Raw genomic sequence first — 22,894 nt, 5'->3', positions numbered from 1 at the left:
CGATGAAGTCTTACAAAACAGGAACATTTCATTTTAAGTGGCAGGATATACTGGAGTAAAGTATTTTTGCTACTTGACATGTGCAGCTGATGTATATTAGCACTTCATTCATTATCATCTTTATTAGCTGAGTGAGTCACACGGTGTCATCAGTCTCCTGGCAATGAATGTAAATTATAATGTGACTCACGGGATTAATTGTAAGGAAACAGTGTCATAATGTGACAGTGTGTTAACTAACACTGAGTTCTCTAAGCAGCTCAAGCCAGTGCCTCACAGTGACACTGAGGTGTTTCATAATGTGAGACACAAGACAAATGCTATAAAAAGAGCACCAAGATACAAAGGTCCATAATGTATCTGCAGAGAGGAATGACATTATATGAACATTTTTATCCACTCCTTTAGAACAAAAAAATGTCCCTCAACTAATGCATTCTACTACTGACATTATTAATTCCTCAAGGATCATAAGTGAGGGAGAAACTGGCACTGCAACACATTTTGGGATTACATGCTTAATTTTTAATGCTTCATTTTTATTCCTGTGGCCTTTCTATGTGTGAATCAGTGCAAACTAGTGCTAAATATATATATATTTCGAGTGTGCACAAATATGCATGGTATGGGATGGGAATCATGTGAGGTTTGCTGGAAGACATGTGTACCTCATTTATGGTGTTGGCTACTTATGAAAACAGGTTGACTGGAAGGAGATTCATTTGGCATGAAACAAAAAATATTTCTGGGTCTTTTTTAATTATAAAAAGAACAATATTCAATTGCTAAAAGAATCTATGTTTGCTTAGAAACAACAAGCTATCAACATGTGGATTAAACAAAAACATTTAGGATGATAAAATATAACTATGGTGTGAAAAATTATGCTGTTTATAATTTATTTAAGAAGCACAGTTCATAATGCGCCCAATTGAGATCTGGTATTTTACAACTCACTGTTGAAACTGGATGTTATGTCAGACTGGAAGAAGAAGAAGAAAAGCAGATTTGTTCAGTATAACATCTCAATGGCACACATTAGATAATCATTTTGTTTTCTAATCTTAATTTTACTGAGAACCAGTCATCTTCAAGCATTTAAAGTTCCTGCACACCCACACAGGTGTTTTCAATCAGTCTGGCTGATCAGACTTCTTGTCAGGTGAAAGTTGGGTGGAGCTATGTTACAAATTAGGTGGAAAAAATGAAGGGTAACAACTATTTCCCGCAGATGCGAAACCAGAAAATGACACAATTTTACAACTTGACATAATGTGCTATTTCAGATTTCTCACACACTTAAACACAGGTGATAATGCACTTGGGTACATGTGCACTGTCAGTTTATGTTTCCCAACAACATCTCTGGTGGGCACTGAGGTGTTTAATCTTAGGTTTCTCCTCAACAGGCAGACTTTTGAATTTGTGATGCAGAAGATAATGCACATCGTTCATGGTGACACATTTCCCACACTTAAGGCACTTGACATTGTGAATTTGGTGCATTTCCCCGCATAGCAGTCTCTCAAGCCAAACGCCATAAAAACTCAATTTTAAAACTTTTCTATCAGCCACTCACTTTAAATTGTAGAATGATGAGGATACTGAGGATGTTTTTATGTTGTGCATTAACTACAAACTTATAATCATTCCACATTAATTAGTAAAACCACACATTTCATTATCTGAAAGTATATAGGAAGATATATTTATAGATCAGCTGTTTTTCTTGTGGTTATGTTCTATAATCACATGTAGGACAGGCCAGATGATTGAAATGATTTTTCATCATTGACACTTAAAAAGCTTTAGTCTCTTACAATTTCAGTAGGTGCATGTTTTTACACTGTGTTTTATGTGAATGGAGATTTGCTATTTATACTTTGAACAATAAAACCTGTTTGAGGTTAAGAAGACATTTACATGTTTTTTCAGTTGGACAATGAATTTGTATCTTGACTTAATAAACTCAAATATAGGTAATGTACCAGTGGCTCAGCATTTCATAATTAGGATTTTTTTCTTCTGTTACACTTTTCTGTTTTATCACTCCTAGTTGGGGTCACAAACTTATTCCCCATGACCTTGCTATGACTCTGGTTTTGGGCAACATGGAAAACTGTCAGGTAGTCACTGGTGTCACAGCAGATTAGTGTAAGAAAAAGCGAGGTGGGGAATGTAGATGAGTTCCTTTAGGAAGTTTTCGTTCTTTGGCAATGTATTGCATGGAACTGTGTATTTGCCTTAGGTGTAAAGACAGCATTATCCCTCTTTTGCATTTTAAAGCCTGGACCTCATCGACAGTCTATTGTATCCAACAAAACTAAGTGTATAAAATTATAACTGCACCATTTTCTTCATGAGAAATCTATAATCTGTCACAGATTTTATTACACCCACTTAAAATGAAGGTGATGATGGATGGTAGAAAGATAAGAACAGTTTGAGGGAGGATTATAAGCCTTTAAAATAAGACACAGAAGAGACAAAATAAAGGGCAGCTCAGAAAAGAGTAGAACGAATCATGAAATTCTTTTAGATAAGAGTACAGTAAAAAAAATGTTTGACAAAATCCTGAAGATTGCGGCAGTCTTTCAACACACAGTGTCTGACTTACTCAGGATAAATTGTATTTTTTGTGATTTTTATGTGCTGACCAGTTAATGTTAGTTTTGTTAAATGTATCAGCAACAAATGATGCAGGGCAATGATTCTGCTGACCTTCACTGCTTGCTGCTCTTTATGTGAACATGACTATATATCACACAACAGACTGAAGAAGGTTTGACTTCTCTGTGTTCTACAGGGACATGATTGGCTGCGAGGGCCTGAACGGGTGACAGCCTGAGCGGTGGCCGCTCCAATGGCGTGGACCGAGCCACGGTCGCGTCCAGACCCAAAGCCAGAGCCCAAAGTGACATCAAATAATTTCAGGACTCACACTTTTTCTTCAACCTTTCATCAAGTCCAACCTCTAGTTTTCTTGCCCCTCCTTCTCCTGCTCACTGCCTTCGCTGACCTGGGTCTTGCCGGTCCACCCCAGCCAGCTCGCCCCCCTCTCCTGTCTGGACAGCCTTTTATCATCTTCTGGGGCATCCCTGACTCTTCCTGCTCTGGTCGGCCAGATCTGAGATCTTTTGGGATGGAACCAGAGGGTCGTGTGGCCGTCTTTTATGAGGACACGCTGGGGAAATACCCTTATTTTATAGACAAAGACACACCAGTCAATGGGGGGCTACCACAGCACACACGGCTGGATGACCATCTCCGGAAGACACAGCAGGACTTGGAGGCAGCTTTACCTGCTCCGAGGTACCTCGGACTGGGGGTGCTGCGCTGGGCCGAGTGGGTCCCCCAGTGGTCAAGGAACCGAGAAAAGCAAGCAATGTATCCAGGGGCATCGAGAAAACTGATGAAGACTTTCTTTCCTAACTGGACCCCGGAGGAGGTGGAGAAGTGGTCACAGGTAAGAGGGAGAAAACAAGTTTGCAGGAAATAAAAAGAAGGAAGATAAGTGAACATGAAAAGGAGAGAGGGATAAGAAAGAGGTTGAGGGATCACGGGTGGAAGTGGAGAGGAAACTTTCAAAGATGTTGGCAGATGGTGGCGAGTACAAGATGCCGATGGGGGAAAAAAAGCACTTCCAAAAGTGTTTGTTCTTTAGTCAAGAGAAAGTCTTTGATGCAAAAATCCGGTGGGGCTTGGTCACTAATAACACCACTATGGTACCATTTGCTTCTGGTCATTACACTAAAGTGTCCTCATAATGTTGGCAATGATATTTCATTATGATGTTAAGATGTGAGCACCTTTTAAAGAGGTACCAAAAGAAGAAATGTGAGGAGGGAAAATGGAAAAGTGTGGCAGGCCCATGAGGGCACCGCAGCAGTCAGTGAGAAACAGAAGGACTCCAACTCGGTGGAGTGGGCGGATTAAAAAGTCTGGTCCCAGCCAAGGACGGAATCAAAGTCAAGTTGTTTGTTGTAACTTTGACGCCATGTTTCTGGTGAGTACAAGGCCCACATTGTCAGGGTGAGTCGTCACATTAGTGAAACATCTGTCCTTTGTGTTTCTCCCTCACAGCTGTGGTGCCCTCATGTGCCTGCCATACTTCCCCACTTTCCTTCCGCCCATTTCTTCTGATATCAGGCAAATTCCCTCCAGTAAATTCAGTCCATTTGGAAAGGTTTCATAAACATAAAGTTTTGTTAACAGGGGAAGTGACAGTGACAATCTGCATAATACTATGCAAACAAAGCTACTGGTTGATGTGAATAAAGCTGAACTAGAAAGCCAGTTAGAAGACAGCCAAAGAAGACAAAGGCTGTTGATTTCTGCTTGGACTGAACCGTTTTGTGATGAGTTAGGGGTCACCAGCCTGTTCTTATTCCAAACTTGTCAAATACCACCACTTTGTCAGTGATTTCAATGTCAGACACTGATGGAGAAAGACGCTTTTAGCAACGGTTTGTTACGCCATCGAGCAGTGTCGGTTTGAAAAGCCAGTGGTAACAACATAATATAAGGAGCTGGAAAGTCTGTATAGAGTGGGCGGGTCCAACAAACCCTGGACTTTCACCCAGGAGAGTAAAAGTGTTAGGTTCCCATGTGAATGCTGAGCCAAACTATGATGGGTTTTTTTCTACACCTAACCATGTGCTTTTGTTGACTAAACTTAACAACATACGTTTGTTGTGCAAGCAAATAAATGGAAATGTATGCATGGACTGTATGCATCTAACCAGCAGAAACTGTAAATTTCTTGTGAAAACCGAAGTGTATTTTGAGAGGACACAATGCACGTAACAAGCATGAATTGACATGCCATCTCAGAACATCAACAACAGAGACAGGAGGGTAGCTAGCGCTTCATATTTAGACTTGAAAGTCCACTGACAAAGCAGCCATATTTTGAGTTTTAAAGCCAATTTAATATATCATCCCAACAGTGGAATTACAACTTCCTGGTCTGTCCTGTGATGTCATAGGGCCCAAAAAGACTTTTTCCCATGGATTTACATTGTGAAAGAGACATCTGCAAATCGAAAGATACTTTTTTTTTTAGGTACATCAGCTTCCCAGTGCGACCACTTAAATGGCCCTTATTCAAATTATTGTGCCCTAGAAGTTGTAAAAAGTCACTGATATCCTCTTTGAGCCCATGGATGCAGACGATCTTGGTAATTTTATACCTGGAGGTCAATCCAATACTGCCATAAAGCTGTCCTGCTCACTGATTTCCAACATTGTCCAGAGCTATTAAAATGATATATACCTCACAGCAGAAACTGTGAGACAAAATCCTCAACAAACACACGACAAATTTGATGATCTGGTCATTTCCTATTCACAAAAATCTTGGAAAAGTTTTTAGATCCCAAAAGAGAAAATGTCTGGAGGGGACTAAAACAGAATCTGTTATCTTTTATCACAGGTGGACTTCGAGGCAGCAGCACAGTCAGTAATGATGGAGACTCTACGGGAGGTCAAAAGGTTAAGGCCCAAAGCATTATGGGGCGTCTCCCCTTTTCCCAGCTGCTACAATGGCAGTCCTGCCCAAACCATGTTAGCCAATTACACCGGCCAGTGCCCTGCTACGGAGCTGGCCCTTAACGACGAGCTTCTGTGGCTATGGAAACGATGCACCGCCCTCTACCCTCTCCTCACCCTGGAGAAGCGGCAGGTGGGTAACACTGTTGTGCTGTTCATTTGTGTAACTTTTCTAATTTTTGTTTTGGGTTAAGACAGTCTATATTGCTGGAAAATTATATCTCAGAGAGAAAAAATTATTTTTAAAGCCTACGTCCTCTTACAAGCTTAAACTTGGCTGGATACAAACAGGAACAAAAAAGTGTGGAGGAGAGTTAGACATCAAGTCACAAAAAGTTGTGAAACCTACTGTCTAACTGAAGCTTGTTCCCTGAGCAGTTAACAACATCTACTCATCTGCAAACAACTCCCGGTGTGACAATGCACACCGAGTGAAATGAAAAATGCCATGTCTGGTTCATCAGGGAGGGTTCATAAAAAGTTACAAAACTTCTTCTTGTCAAAACCAGAGTACACAAACCTCTCTTTGAGCTCAGAGATGCACATCACTGTAAACCAAACTGAGTATTATTACAATGCCAATAACGAATAGCGTGCACAACCTGTCTTCTGTTTTACAGAGTGGGGCCCCTGGAGCCAGGCTTTATTTGTCCAGTCAAATCAGAGAAGCACTGCGAGTATCATCTCTGACTGGGACTGCGTTTGATCTTCCTGTATTCCCACTGGTCAAGAGTTTCTACGCCTCAACTAACACTTTCCTGTCACAGGTGAGATATCAGTGATATAGCAGAACAAATGGAGATGAAACAGAGGCAGGTTCATGTTGTATCATAGCTCTCATTATTCCTGTTTGTTTGGAAAAGAGAATAATGAGAAAGACAAAAAGTCTTTTTGGTTCACACTTTCATCACCAGGTGTTGGATTTAGGGTGAAATAAACAGAGGCCTGATATGACAAATGTAATGGTGTTTACACTGTATCAAACGAGTACAAAGAGACCAGCTGGAAAAGAGCATGCTGTGCTGTGACTTTTATAGCTGCTTTGTATAATTTATTTTTTGCAGGCAGACCTGGTCAGCACCATAGGAGAGAGTGCTGCCATGGGAACAGCCGGAGTTGTCATCTGGGAGAGAAGTGAGACTAAGACGGAGGTACACGACTATACATTCACATACAATGCACACACCAACGAATAATAACTGCATGTTTATATAAGTGATCATTAAATTGTTTGTTTTCTTAGATTTCAGTTTATTAACACATAGTTTAACCACTTTACTTTTTATTATCTCTCTGATGAAATGTCCACAGATTGCTTTGTGTTGGCAAACATCTTCTTTTTCAACATAAAAAGTGCTTCATGACATGTCTTAAGAAAAGTTTATTTACTGAGTCTCTGTCTATTTCCCAGAGAGAGTGTCAGGACTTGGCAGAGTTCGTCCGTAAGGTCTTGGGACCCTACTCCGTGAACGTAACCGCGGCGACTCGACTCTGCTCAGCCTCTCTGTGCCAGGGAAAGGGTCGATGCGTCCGTCAAAACCCAGACAGCTCTGCCTATCTTCACCTCCCAACCCCATCTGAAGTGGTGGAGAAGGTGACAGAAAAGGTGAGCAAATGTAATTTCAAATGGATTTCAAGATTCATTTGTGCTGGATTTATAAATCCTTGTTTATGTACTGTTTCACAGACATCATTAATCCTGTGCACAAGTATAAGCCCGATGCCCCCTCCTACAGTAAGCCATAAATAGATGTTGACAGACTGTTGCTGAGACATCAACGATATCCTAAGACTTTTATGACAGAAGAAACTTTTTAAGTTTCAGTCAATTAGCTACACAAAGCTACGTGAAGTTACTACACAACTGCTCAGTAATAAATCCCAAATTCTTTAAGAATATAGTGCTCAGTTTACGTTGAAATTGTTTGTTTGTGGTACTTTTAATATTTACTCTCATCTCTTTGGTAGAAATTTGGTGGACGTAATAAACAACTGAGTGTGTATCACTGTGTTGTAGCGTTAACGTTCCTACATTATTTGAGGAGCCAACTGTGCGGCAACCACTGTGAAATCACGCTTGTACAAAGGTTTACAAACACACATGATGGTGAGATATAAGATGCTAATGCAATGTGCTGAAAAGAAGAAATCTCCATAAGAAAAGCCCTGTTCGCCTCTTCGACTTTTCCCCTTTTCTGCAACTGAAGAGTTGATTTACAAAAGCCTGTGCTCGCATGGTGAAAGACGTGTGTAAAAAGAGACACCAGTTCTCAACTTATGTTCTTTCTGTGTGGAGAGTTGGAAACAGAACTACCCGTTTTGAGTCACGACTGATAAAGTTAACCAAGACAACAGCAGGGAGTCCAGTTGCCTGAGGATCTTCTGTGTTCAGACAGTGAAAGAACAGAGAGTTAAACAGTAGCGCAGACACATTAGAAAAAGATCCGCTGGAACATTGTGTTCTCTGCAAACACTCATCACTTTTTTGAAATCTGCGCCTGGGTAATATTCAGTTGTCATAAAAGATACAACACGATAAAGAATGAATGCTGCTGAAAGTACAGAACACTATGAGAAGTTTATTTCCTTTTGATTTGAGGCACGCTGTTTAATCTTCAGCTTTCAGACTGATATTCCCAACGAAAATTACAGCAGTTACATTTGCTATTGTTAACATTATTTTCTATCTGACGTCTCAGGCCGAGGCAGCAAAAGCTACAGATCAGCCGGACACAAGCACTAAACCAGCTGAACCAGACCCAGCTGAGATGTGGAAGAAGGACTTCCAGTGCCAGTGGTACAAGACCGCAGATGGGGACGTCTCAGACCAGCAGTCCCCCAAAGACGGAGTCTCTGTTGGGGTTACCGTAAAAGAAAATACTGGAGATGTAATGGAGACTACAATCGCATCTACCATAGCTTCTACAACAACAACAGGTGCCTCTGTGACTGAGCTAAGTGAGACCAGTTCACCTAGTACTGGAAGTCGGACGCCTTTACTGGAAGTGACTGCAGACAGTGGGACAAATCCACTGAGTGCCCCAGACCTGACTGTTCTGTTGCTGCTGCTGGCTGGATGTCTATGCCTCGAACCTTAAAATGTGAACAAACCAGCCTTCACCTGGAAGGTCTGGGCTGTAACTGCAATATGAGCCCTTCTCAAGTGCCCTTGAGCAAGACACTGAATCCCTGCTAGCAGCAGGTGTGCTGCTTTGTAGAGTATCATTTAAAAAAGAAAACAGTGTTTAGAGCTGGAACTCCAAACCTATCACTGAATGTGCCAAGAGACAGTAGTGATACGAACACTTGTCACTTTTTCCAATTTCCACCAGCTGTGTTTAAACCTTTAAAGAGAAAGGAGATGTGACACACAAGATAGACTTACTGTCATGTCGAATAAACCAGACAGTCACGATACGGTGAACACAGAAACATGAAAGCAGTCTGTAAAACCTGCACTCAGGTTTTATTCTATTTGCACATTTTGTTTATGCATTTACCTGTCAGTCCTTTGTTATATGGAAATTAATTCATACTTTTAAGGCCTAATGTACCCATTAAATTCCAGATATGTTGAGCTAAAGGGTCGGTTCACACAAAAAAGAAAACAAAACAAACATAAAACTATTTTTTCAGAAGTAAGTAGAGCCAATGAAAACTGTTGACAGTGAGGTTTGTAGATTATCCAAAGTAATGGGAAAATCTTTTTTTGTTAAGATATGTTGTAATTCTTCAAGTCTCTGAGAAAAAAAAATCCATTCACCTTTATTGTATTGGGGTGGCAGCAGAAATGTTGAAGGCAAATATATTTAAACCAAAAAACCGGGAAAATACCAGAGCAATAAGGAAGACCTTAAGTTTATACGTAATTTGTGTGAACCAGCCTTTTAATCTGCTGAAAAGGGATAGTTCGGAATTTTTTTTTTCCAAGTGGGGTTTTATGACACACTTATCCACAATCAGTGTATTACCCAAACTAAATGGCGGTCAACACGCCCCCAGTTTGGAGAAGCAGGAAGGAGTATCGCTACAGAAGCTAAATTGCTATGGACGGGGGCACCAGCTAATCGCACTTTTGCCACCTAAAAACATTAATATCAGTTTAGGTGTGCACTATTTTGTATATTTTTACAGATTCACAGCCCTTACCAACAGGGAACTGAAGCTGTTGTATTCATCTTTGTCTTCAACACTACCAGACTCCTTTGACAAAAAAATTTACCTTGAAGAACACAGTCGTTGCTGGTCTACCGCTGCCTCAATCAGTTATTTAGTGTAACTGTGTGACCCTTGGTGTTTTAAAGAGTTAGTACAGATTCACCGAAGTCACACAATAACACAAACTCACTGACTGAGGCGGCGGTAGGTCGACCAGCAACTCCTGCATTCTGCGAGGTAAAATTACTGTTTTTGTGGGCTTTGAAGGAAGCACATATAAGAGCTTCAGTTCCTCGACAGAGAGGGCTGTCTGAGGGCAAGGTAAAGCTGTTAAAATGTTCTAAATATAATATACACTTAAACTGATGTTGATATTTGTTTAAGTGGTTAGAATATGTTTTGCTGCTGCTTCTGTCCACAACAGTAAATTGCTTATCTAACTTTGCAGTACACTGTCTGCTTCTCCAAACCTGGGGCATGCCAACCACCAGGAAAAGAATACACTGACTCTAGATAAGTACCTCATACAACCACATTTAAAATGAATTAGACCGATCCATTTCAAGAGCTTTTAGTTTTTACTGATTAGTTTTTCAGTTGTTAGTTTGAGTCATATTTAAATGCAATTTCAGACAAACGGAATATATGTCAACTTTGGCCTTCAAATGTTGCATATTGTCCGAAACATCCAGGCTTTACACTGTGGCTCATAACACAAATACTGTCTTCTAAAGGCCTATCGCCTGAACTGCATCCTCTGCCTGAGCTCTGTCAAAACCATGCAATATTCAACACAGTCCTTTTTGAAATGTCACAGTAGGAAAAGGCGTAAATAATAAAGTGAATGATGGTTGAATTCCATTTAGCTGCTTCAGTTCCTGGGTCCCGGTGTTGTGAATGCTGGCTCATTGTCACACTGTCATGGCTTATTGGGACACTTGAATAAAACGGAGCCATTGTTAATGTTATTAGTAACACCTGTGCTCTTCCTACTGCAACAAGTCAAAATATCTGCTGTGAAAAATAACAACTGGTCTCACCAGCATTCAATTAAACCTCCTTCAACTATTATTGTGTTTACAATGCCTGTCATTAATGCAGTATCTGTTAATTCAAAGGACATACCTTCACATAAGAAAACAGCTCTTCAGTCCATAATAAGACACCTGAATATATATGCATATATTTTTGTAGATCGGTGTGGTTTATGTCTTCTCCTTCCCCACCCTTCAGTGCTCCTTGAGGCAGTACAATGTGAAAAAAAGACTGAAAGGTTTGTTTGCAGCTCATGTAAATTTATTTGTTATTTTTCATTAAAATATACACTCAAGACGAAGGGTATCTAAATCATTTTAGTTACAGAAAGAGATCATATCTACACAGGTGCACTGATTGTACAACAGAAAATCAACAATCATACAATTATGTTATGAAGAATGACATTTGCTCCCATATCTCCCATCTCAAGGGTCCTTTCTCACCTCGAAAATCTACTAAGACTCCCAAATGTCCACTCTCTGGACATTTATCTTCATCTGCAAAAGAGCATTTACATCTTTACAACCACGGACATGTCAATTTCAGTATAATCATGGTAACCAGGATCAATATATTCTTTAGAGTAAGCTTGTAAAGATGCTCCCCTTCCCCTTTGATATTTTCCCCGACAATTTTCACAAACTTTTGCCAACGAGGTTGAGGAAAGAGATGAGGAGACAAAGAGTAGAATTTACACAGAACATGATCAGAGCTTTTTGTGAAGCCAATAACATGATCTTTTCCCACAGAGGGTGAAAACGCATTAACAGGTGCATGTAGACAGTTCAGACAACAATACAGAGCCTAGATTAAAATGTGTACCTAATTTTCTCGCAGTATTGCTATTTTGTAGATGAATTATCCCCAAATACATCAGTAATAGGTGCATGTACGAGTAATAGTATGAAAATCTAGTACGCGTACAATGATCTACTACAAGGCTACTCACCAGTGCAATGACAGACATACCACAGTCTCCTCATTAGATCAAGTATAATGCTCCATGTGAGCACATGGCATTAGGTTGGTAAAGCAACAGCCAAGAGACCTTGCAGTCTCCAGTGGCTTTTATCATCGAGTAAATTAATAAATACTCACTTCAATTAAATGTGATACGAGTCCATGTTAGTTCACATGCGAAGGCTGTATCCCGACTCAAGCGATGTTATCCAGATTTAATCCTCCTTTGTTGAAACAAAGCGTCCAATCTTTTCAGTGTTGAGGAAAACAAAAGCAAAGACATGCTGCACAGAAATGCAACTGTTGTTTCTTTGTGACTGTTCAGTACAATCAGAAGCAAACCAGAACTGATTTTAATTTCATTTACAGGATTTTTACCCTCAACACTCACATATGAATGTAATCAATGCAAAATAAATACAGAGTTTTGTTTCAAATGAAGGTTTCCACCATTTGACAAGAGTAAAATTTACAGTTATATCCAAATCTAAAACTAATTCATATACAATTGAAAACTGCCCTCTATTTAATGGATTCAAATGTGTTTTGAAACTGACCTTTTCTAATACATATACTGTATAATTTCTTTAAAGTGCCAGAATCAAAACTAAAACAGCACGATTCAGTTAGTGACACTGAACCATTTCTTTGCTACTTTCATGCCTGAAAATTGAAGGACTTTCAATAACTTTAAATTTCATGAAAAATCTTTAAGTTGGCTAAATTCATTAGCATTGGTTTTCAAATATTTCAAGCCACTGCTTGGGCTACATGAGATATTTTTACATGTTCCCAAACATCCTAGATTGCATTGACACAGAGATGGAAAGTGAGGTTTTAGACCTAATGACACATGGCTGGTAGCTTTAAAAGCACAGTGTGTAGTTCTGGAGAAAGATAGTTGATTGTTAAGTCTCCTTACCAAGTTGTCAAAAAGCAACACTTTTGGTTGGTGGTTTGTTCCAACCACCAAATCAAGACTGGCGGTATTTGAAGACCGTGTAGTAAGACTCGACAGTCAAGAATCTTTCTCAATAATTACTAACTGAACCTTGAAATTAGAGAAGCAGACAATTGGTTTAAAGGTTGCCAGTCTGAGTGAATCTGAGTAGAGGAAGTAAAACTCTTTCATTATCTTCAACAACTACCTTTGAGCAACATTTGAGCTTAAAATCCAGATGCTCCAATGGAGCTGTTCAGTGGCCACCAGTGGAAAAAACCTTGCTGCACTAGTCAGTTCCCAGTGGCACAGAGTAGCAGTGTAGTTGAAAAACCAAGCATGCTGAGAGAACTGAATAAATAAACATTTAAAATAAAGACAAACGGACATACAGACATGATGCTTCCCTCCCCTCGTTTCGCCTGCAGTGAAAGATTCTGATCTTTGTTGCATAAGATTAAAAAATAGACTTTCTGTTCCTGTGCAAGAGTCACTGTCGTCTGAGCAGTTCATACTGGCCTCTCCATGAGCAGGGAGAGAGACAGAGAGAGAAACATCGCCCCCATGTGAGCAGGAAAGGTTAGTGCAATCTGAACAAAGCGGGCTGGACGGAAATGACACGCAGTTTCTCCTCAGACTGGGAAAAGGCGCCATCTACCCACACATCTTCAAGGATCCTTCTGTACTGTGTATGTCTGTGTGTGTACACATGTTTGTGTATACAGGGCACTTGGCCAAGTGTCTCCAAGATGGGTTACTTTGTGAGATTTTGTTTCACGACAACTTCATTAGAGGAAGTGAGAGTGCTTCAACAAAAAAACAAAAACAAAGAGAGAGCGAGAAAGAAAGCTCAGCCCCAAGAGCAAATCAAGCCCAATTCAGCTGAAATCTCACAACACAAACATGGTCATCTTCAAATGATGAACAAGCGGAGGGACTATGAGCGGCAATCATCCAGCATGCCTAGTAGCAATGGTTCCAGGAATCCAGAGGTGCACCTAATCTTCGCTGCAGTGTGTGTGTGCTACCTGCAGAAAGGTGGGTTTACTTGCAGACAGCCTCGTTCAGGATGTGCTTGATGTTGGGTCTCTGCAGCCGGGGTATGTATTCCTACCAGACAGGTGGGGTTACTTGCAGATTGCCTCCAGAGCGTCCAGGGTGCGTTTGATGTCACGGATCTGTGCAGCCAGGGTGTGTATGGGCTGCATGGAACGGTCCAACTCCTCACAGCGAGCCATCAGTGTGTACATGCCCTACGGGTGCAAAAATCAAAAGCAGGCAGTAAAAAGCTGATGCTTTGATATACAGCTCATCCAAATCAGATGTGGATAAATAATGGGAACATGATGAGAATAAAACCCAAAATGATAGGGTTGGTTATTCTTCTACAAAGCTGGACCCTCACATTGCTCTATAGGTTTTGCAATACTCTACATTCTTTTAGAAATACTACCAACAACCCCAGAGAGCAGCTTTTTTTTGTCAAAGGAGCACACACACGCATGCACATAAATTGTTACCTTTATACTCATGTCCACAGATTCTCCCAGGCTGTCAACAGAGTCTCTGTAAGTCTGGATGTAGCCCACACTCAGAGCAGTCATCTGGGTGAACAGACATATAGACAAATGTCAATTACCCAAACAGATATACAGTATGTGAGAGTGAGAGACATGACATGACATGACATGACAGCATAAAAGAAAACTAGAATTACCACCTTGCCGTTGTATGGCTTCATGCACGAGTCAAGTTTCTCTTATAGTTTACATCCATGTCTGTGAAAAGAGGGATGCTTCACACACATCTTTAACCCGACAGTACAGAAGATCTGTACAATCAGCACAATTTCAAGGTGGTCATCCAACATTGGAGTCACCAATTCAGTATCTGACCAGAGTTTTAATGCTGAGTCATAGCCAGATGACTGTTTCTACAGAACATTATGATTCACAATGAAGCTGAACTTTGACCTTTTGGATATCAAATACCATCACATCATCATTACAGCCTATCAGACATCTTCTTTGTCATATATAAGCAATATCCCAAGGACTTCCTGAGATACTGTGTTCACAATAATAAGATGGATGCAAGGTCCTTGACCTTTGACATTCGACCACCAATTTCCTATCAGTTCATCCTTGAGTCCAAGTGGATGTTTGTGCCAAATGTTAACTGCATTCATGAGAATGGGATGGATGGGATAGATTGATGGACATACAGATGGATGGACGGATGGACAGAAAAAACGTAATGCCTCCGGCCATGACTATCACCAGCACAGAGGCATAATGATGAGGCTTAAGTTTGAGCTTCAGACTCACATTCTGGATGGTTCCATTAAGACTCCGCATCATCATCTCTACACTGTGCGCCACTTCCTGGGTGTGTCTCTGAAGATCCAATAGGACAGCAGGATCAATGGGAGGGATGTCTGCTGGTCTCCGTGACAACCCACGGCTTCGGTAGATGGGACCCGAACAGTCAGCTGACAAGAAATCATCATGAATTTGGATGAATAATATACACAAGTAGGTCTGCAACTTAAGTTTATTTTCCACTGATTGTTTGGTTAGTAAAATAGTAAAATAATGAAAAATGCCTATCACAGGTTTCTCTTGAAGAGCCTGGTTTTGTTCAAAGACCCAAATCTGTCATGATTTAAACAGATAAAATCATCAAATCCTCACATTTGAGAAGCTGGAACCAGCTACTGCTTACATTTTATTGCTTGATTAATGACAAATGATTAACTCATTGTCAGATTGTTGAGTTCTTTTCTGTTGATTGACTAATAAATAATGATCATGATGACTCATTTAAGCATGAACACATGCAAACCATGAACAGGCACAACATGTGTGTAGGCACAAACTAAAATTATCTCCTCGCAGAAGTTTTGCTTAAGGAGAAAAACAGACAAAACGGCACACACACACACAAGTAACTGAAGAATTAGCCTATTCCCATTTAAAGAAACAGCTGCTCTCACAAAAAGACTGCCAGCACCAATCTAAACTAATTATGGCACTTAATTAAAAGAAGACTTATGCCTTGAATTGTTAAATCTTGGAGTACACAAAAGACAGAATAGAAGAAGAAGCAGGTTTCCATCCCTGAAAATGACTCCTGTCAAGCTGCAGCAGGACCTCAGTTATAAATCCCTGCAGTCTAAACAAAGTCTGAGTCATCCATCCTAATTGAATCAGCAGGTAGAGGGAATGAGCTGCCACAGAGGGCATATTGACTGTGTTCCTGTGTTTAAATTGAGTGGCCAGTTTAGCCGATGCTTGAATCCAGAGGGGTTTTTCTCTGAGTGAAGGGCGGAGGTTCAGTGTCTCTCTCCTGGAAAATCTGACAAGACAGATGACTGCTAATGGAAAGGCCGGACTAGGTCAACCTGCTGAACTTACAGAGATGATTTAATTTCTGAAATTGCAGTATATGTGTGACCTTTTCCAAAACTGTCTCTGTTTCTATTTCTGTGGGGCTGAGTCTCTGCTGCTCGCTAAAACACAGACTGGGACTAATTTAATCCACCAGGGATATGTAGGAAGATGGAGTAAGCCAGGGCAAAGTGAGTGTTCGTCACAATTTAATTATTCATCTAAAAAAATCTCAGAGAGGGAGAACTCTAAAAATGATAAGCCTGGTTGTGACTAAATGAATAAAACTGAGATTTTCTTGTTTGAGAGAAGGTTTCTCTAACCAAGAGTTGAGCTTTTAACGTCCTTCAAATCGTACCACAGTACACAGGACAACCAGCTGATTAAAAAGTTATCATTATAATGCAGCATTGTACAAACAGTGGTTCTTAACCCAGCCTTTGCCGAACTAGCCTCAAAACTAAAACCTGTTGAACAAGAGAAAGACTCAGAGACAGTCCGAGTACAACGATAAGCTGTGAGATAGCACCAGGGTCTGATAGCTATCAACAAAGTTGCAACATTCTGATGCTGTTTGTTTGTTGTGTCCCTCATGTGGAGCAGATGTCTGAGCAGACAGGGGAAGGTTGTTTTCATACCATGTATGTTCTATAACCACCAGGGTGGGAAATTAGCTCCAGCTTCCAGCCAAATGCTGCTAAAATATTAAAGTGGCTGCTAGATTTGCTTTACTCAGCAGCCAAAAAACAATGGCAGTCTATTAAGGGGATGGTAGATTTTGGAATCCAACAGCCACAGTGGCAGGTGGACAATTTCCAATACTTTCCAACCCTGATACTCACTGTGTGCTATTGTTAAAATTATTGGTTGTATAACATTAGCACTGTCATTAAAAAACCCATTTCACAACTGTGATCATTTTTCATTCAGTCTAACCAACAGACTTCTCTCTAAGGAAGAAACCTTAGATTTTGACTGCAATGAATATGAGTTTAATACCTGTATAGTTTTTGTTACGTCAAAAGAGAGGTGATGCAAAAAGTACTGCAAATACCCACAGTCGTCACATTAAAATCTACTGTATGATCAAAAACATACGTTGTGAAATAAAACAAAAATGTAACTGATAACTACAAAATAAGACACATCAGTTTTAAATCACTAAATCTGGTACAATTCACCCAGACTAGCTTAACTGAACAAAGCTGCTGCATTGTGAACACTGCAGGGTGGTGGATGACTCATGTAAGCAGACATAACAATTCATTTGCTTAAGATAGTGCATTGATTCTCCATTACTTCTTATGGTTTAGACATGACCAAAGTTATGCATAAATGATGAGTAGCGGCTGACTGGGACTGTTTTCCTCTGCAGGGGGAAAACTGGCTGTAGATCTGTCTGCAAGTCAGACAGCCTGCACTGCAGTTTCAGCACCGCTGCCTGTGAAAATGCTATTAACCCACTGATATGCCATTTCTGACACCTCCCTCTGCAGAGGAAAATACAAACAGTTCATCTGGTGGAGCCTCCTGACCCTCAATATAACGCAGTTAGAAAGCAAGCTACATTTATACACTAAACACATCCTCTACATCTGCACATATACTGCACGCACATGTTCCTTCAGCACTAGTCAAAACCAACACAACAAAAAACATGTCATGTCAACATAGATAAACACATACGTATATACAGCACATGAAATTTATGCACACTTTCTCTGACGTAAACAAAACTAAAAAAAACTACCTCTTTGTGTGCACACATACCTAGAGTTCACTTCAAATTATTAAGTTGAACTTCTCCTAATTGGGTTATGAATTACAATAATAGAAGACCAACAAAATCACTTTATTTGTTTAAATAAAATTTCTTGAAAATTAGTACTGTACTGTACTTACAGTCACTGCAGTCCAGACTGGGCTTGGAGCTCATCTTGATTTTCTGCTCCAGATTCTTGGTAATGAAGTTAGTCAGGTCACCCTCATGGCTAACCGTTCCCTCTAGCTCCAGAGCCGAGGAAATTGTGGCCCGTCGGCCCTCTGACTGACCACCTCTGCCCCCACCCCGGGCCCCTGAGCCACCTGTGGAGAATACACCAACATAAGCTGAACAAAGCTGTAAAACATTTATGATTGAAGCCTCACTCAGTATAATTACAATTTTCACTATTTTCTCTGTTAACATGTTGCTTTACGTGCTCTTATCAAAGGAAAAGAAGACAGAGATAAGGAATGAGTGAAACTGCAGCAAACAAAATCGAACAACTATTTACCTCCACACGCTTGGCTTATTTCATCCAGGCTCTTGCTGTCCTGCATTCCTCGCACGTTGCGAACCCAGACCTGGGCCATGACGTGGGGAGGGCAGGGGATGTCATCTGAGGGAAGAAGAGGAGGTGGGGGAGAGGAAGAGGACGAGGTGCTTGGACCAGGGGCTGAGGAGGAGTAGTGTCGTGAGGACTAAAAAGGAGGTGGGGTGAGGAGGTGAACAGAGAATGGAGTCGAAGAGGAAGTGAAGAAGAGAAGTTACATTATGGCTTATGAAATGACGCTGCCACATCCTTATGAAACTAGACCAAGAGGTACACATTTTTGCTGTTGCTCATAACCCCTCTCTTCTCTTTGATGAACTGCTTCCTGTCTCACCTTCGAGTTTAGCCATCTGGCAAATTTATGAAAAATTTACTGTTGAATGTAGTTGGTCAGTGTGTTGTAGTTTACTTGAAGCGCACTAAAGTCTCAATATTGAGTCTATTCAAAAGCAAGCAATCTACAATTAGGGCCTGCCCCCTGACAGTTAACCAAATGTTAGTTGACCAGGAACATCATTAGTCGGCAAGATTTCATTGGTCGCTTAGTCACAGATAGGGTTGGGTTGGTTCTCGGTAATACCAATTCGGTTCAGTACTCCGTCTTGGACCGGGGTTTTTTTTCGAGATCGACCGGACCGCATACTCCAGGCGGACCTCAGCAGAGTCCGCCCAGTAAAAGCGGACGTCCGCAAGCCCTGTGCGCGCAAAGCACGACCGTGTGGACTCCGCTCCGCGCACCAAAAGACTGCTCGGCATTTATTTTTCACATCGCGGGGATTTTTCACGGACATTTTTACACGGAATCCGCTCCGCTTATCGTACGCCCAAGTCTGTGGGCACCTGTGTCTGCCTCTTCGCCAAGCGCACAGTGAGCAGGAGAGAGAGGGGGGTGGGGGTGGGGCGGGGACTGAGCTAGGGGGTGCAAGAGCGCATGTGCCGAGGCCTCTACCATAGCCTGGAGTTTGTTAAAATAGTGACGGGGAGTCGATAATGGCGGATAATTTAGTCTCAAAGAAATCAAAGAATGCGCCACTATGGCAACACTTTGGCTTTGAGCCAGACGAAGGAGGCAACCCTTGTTTGCACTGAGTAAACTGCAAAATGTATTTGTAAGGAATAAAAGAAACAACTTGTTACTGCCACTCTGTTGTCCTAAGGTCGTTTTTTATTTTAAATGAGTCAACTGTGCCCCCAAGTGGCAAAAATCCGGTATTACCGACTTGATGCGTTTTTTTTGTTTGTTTGGTTTTTTTTTACAAAAACCGGACTGTTTTTTTTTTTTTTTTTTCCTCATACCTACCCAACCCTAGTCACAGAAAGAAAACAACAACAACAACAACAAACAAACGTGAAACCCTATTAGGTGTCTTGAAAGGACAGACACAGGAAGTGGCCATGCTCGGCAGTCAGACAGGAGCCACATTAATTTCCAGGGCTGGTACCTGCGGTTATTCCACAGGCTAGTTAATAACGTGTCGAGCAGGAAACCCAAAGTGTGGGGTCATTTTGAGAAGGTGAAGGACAAACCCAAGGTGATATGTAAACTCATCCTCATCGGTCGACTACAAACATGACGCATCATCTGAAACATGGAAGTAGCTGCATGCCCATTAGCCACTTAGCACAATCATTACTGCTTCACCAACAGTGTAACAGGCGGCTCCCTCAGTGTGTGACGTGCACTTGTAGATAAAATATAGGCCTATATTAATGAAGGTTCATTAGTACGGTTTTGTATTTCTCTGTAATGTGGCACAGTGTTAACAATGTTACTGATACTATTTTTTCGCACACCTTCAGCTCAAACCATTGTGTTGCCCCACCTAAAATATATAATTAAATAATTAAATAAATATGGTAAACATGTGGGCAACTAGTCGACTAATGACCCTAAATGACGACTACTGGTCGACTAGGAAAATTCTTAGTCAGGGACAGTCCTATCTACAACATTTACTTGCACTGACCTCAGTTCAGATTGTGCTCATTATATCCTTTGACTGTTATTCTCTTTTAGTCCCACCATGCCCTCCACTCTCTCTGAATCTTTCTCACATAACCCAATAAAGATGAATATAATCCCACAGTCCACTCACCTCCACCTCTTTTCTCCCTCCTGCACGCTGATGAATCCACTTCTTTTCATTTTTCTCATCATCCTCCTCATCCTGTTTCTCCTTCTCTCCATCTTCCTCCTCATCTCTGCTGTCAGTGTCTCCATCTACAGTTTCTGTCTCCGTCTGATGTGTGTCTGTGGTGTCAGGGCCTCCTCGCTGAGACAACTCTTTGGAGTGTGCTTGCTGTGATGAGTCCCGTAGCAGTGCTGCACCAGGAGGCTCAACAGTGTTAGAGGCCTCATGAATGTCTGTGTCTTTGGAGCCTGAATCTGAGTCTTCAGAGTCTCCTGTGCATGTGGCAGCAGGGAGGGAGGGGTCTGTCACATTAGAGGTGTGTAACGGTAAACTGGATGTTCTTCCATTATTGTATGTCTCTGTGTCCAAGCGGCCTTCGCCATCGTAAACTCTGTTTTCCACATCTACGTGGTTCTCTGTGTATCCAGGGTCACTGTCCTCTGATGACTCCACTTGACAGGGCACTCTGCTCCCCCCACATTTCACCGAGACTGGAATGTGAGGGCCGTTCTCTGAAGAGATGGGGGTCACAACCCCGTTAGCTGTTTCTGGCACTTCTGTGCCAATCACAGGGGAGAGACTCATCCCTCCACCTGCTGGTGGAGAAAAAAAGAATATTATAGGTTTTTAAATCTGTATTTGAGCCATAATTCAGAGACTGTCAAAAGGGTTTTACCATGTACCACAGCTTACTAGGGCTGGGTATCATTATAGCTGACCTGTGTCAATAGTGAGTTTTGCAACCAAAACAATGCTTGTGTCATAACTTTATTTGGGGACTACAGACATATTTTAACCGCTTTTCCTTACTGGATAGGTGTTAAAATAAAGGACTTCGCCCAAGTTAAATATAGTCTGATCAGGAAATATCTGAGTGTTTTTATTCAATGGTACAGACACATTTCTGTTGGTACTCATTTGTTTATGGGCTTAATACCCAGCCATGGCAGTGGGCAATATGGGTTAAATCTTCTATTATGGTACACATCATTTTGTGCAAATGGTAAAGTAGATTTTCTGGAATTTACGGAGAACAATAACAAGATAGAAATGTCTGCTAAGTTAATTACGCATATGTAAAATCGAAGTAAATAATCACATTGAAGTTCTCCAAACTCAAGTTTGCGATAGGGCAGTCCTGCTCGCTGATTTGTAACATTGTCAGCAATTGTCTATTAATGCAATCTCAGAAAGGGAGAACTGCCATGGTAACCTCTATGGCACAACATCTGACTACTGACAAATATATATTACCTCACAGTATATATCATATTGGTAGTTTGTCTCTGAAATGAAGTGGGGGAAGTGTTGGTGTAAACAATAAAATGCAGCCTATATTCTGAGGAGGGTCTGTGGTGCTGACTGATCTACACAGATGTACAACATTTCAATGCCGCAGTTTGATATTTGATATTTCACTGGTTCATCCTCAGCATCCAGCTCTGAACGTCACATCTTAACCCTGGGTCTGTTGACATGAAGTCTGTAACTAAAGCTTACAATTCAAAATAAATAAAACGTTTCTGTATAGTATGATTTTCATCGTCCCCAGGCTTATAACAGCAGGTGTTGTATGGGACAGCTGTGCCACTTATGGGTTATTTTCAGTTAGGAGTGAAATGACGTAATGTAAGATTGATTAGCTTAGCATTAGCTTACACACCAAACTAACTTAGTGCTAACACTAGCTTGCATTGCCTCCTTCAGTCTTCACGCAAACAACGCCCGAGTTGAGTTGACGTCCGTGGACAAAGACTACGATGCATAACAGACACACACAGGAACAAAGAAATGAAGAAGACATTAGTAACTGCCGGTCAGCGTTGAGGAAGTTCATACACTGCTGTCATTAGCCGCCTAGCTACCTTACTGTTAACGTTAATGTTGCTGAACGGCGTTAGCGCAGTACGGCTAACGTTAGCTGTCCAGGCCTTTAAATCACTATGTTTCCGTATCTCGCTCGTTGTTGTCTCACACCGTCGCATGACAAAGGGTAATTAATTGTACGAAATGATACCTATCTATCGGAAAGGTCATACAACGGTGCAACAGAGCTTAATTTATTAAAGAAAACACTCACCAGTTCAGTTCCTGTTCAGAAAAATGTAAGCAACAACCGTGTCCGGTGTGAAAATCCTTCCCCACAAGCATCAACACAACAGTTCCGCCTCGCAAAATATAAGCGTTCATACTAAATAGGCTTCTTTAAAATGTTAATGATATTAACACAACAATATATCACTGAGTAACAGATTTATTTCAATAAGTATATCAAATTTTACCCTAACCTACAGGTCATTGTAGTCAGGGACCGCTCTTTACTTGTCAGAGGAGGGTGGGGCTGGGGTGTGACCCACCCTGAGTGACTGACAGAAAATGCATGACCCTCCCTCCACCATGAATTCGTTATTA

The 22,894-nt window shown here is 41.1% G+C and overlaps 2 protein-coding genes across 2 annotated transcripts; one reads left to right on the top strand and one right to left on the bottom strand.

The window, feature by feature from the left end:
- The first annotated feature begins 2,848 nt into the window (after positions 1-2,848).
- On the top strand, positions 2,849-8,888 carry si:dkey-72l14.3 (Glyco_hydro_56 domain-containing protein). The gene is made up of 6 exons (XM_049580118.1): positions 2,849-3,466; positions 5,435-5,683; positions 6,171-6,317; positions 6,615-6,701; positions 6,962-7,156; positions 8,250-8,888. Exons 1-6 carry the CDS (start codon positions 2,864-2,866, stop codon positions 8,646-8,648), a joined length of 1,680 nt encoding a protein of 559 aa, XP_049436075.1. The 5' UTR covers positions 2,849-2,863; the 3' UTR covers positions 8,649-8,888.
- A 2,078-nt stretch (positions 8,889-10,966) lies between these two features.
- borcs6 (BLOC-1 related complex subunit 6) lies at positions 10,967-22,675 on the bottom strand. The gene is made up of 7 exons (XM_049580127.1): positions 22,563-22,675; positions 20,447-21,078; positions 18,312-18,498; positions 17,938-18,120; positions 14,974-15,137; positions 14,167-14,250; positions 10,967-13,899 (listed from the first exon to the last, which is right to left on the bottom strand). Exons 2-7 carry the CDS (start codon positions 21,065-21,067, stop codon positions 13,774-13,776), a joined length of 1,365 nt encoding a protein of 454 aa, XP_049436084.1. The 5' UTR covers positions 21,068-21,078; positions 22,563-22,675; the 3' UTR covers positions 10,967-13,773.
- Between the last annotated feature and the right edge of the window lie 219 nt (positions 22,676-22,894).

This window comes from Epinephelus fuscoguttatus, linkage group LG7 (assembly GCF_011397635.1).
Source record: "Epinephelus fuscoguttatus linkage group LG7, E.fuscoguttatus.final_Chr_v1".
NCBI lineage: Eukaryota > Metazoa > Chordata > Actinopteri > Perciformes > Serranidae > Epinephelus > Epinephelus fuscoguttatus.
This window is presented reverse-complemented; position numbering and strand designations above follow the sequence as displayed.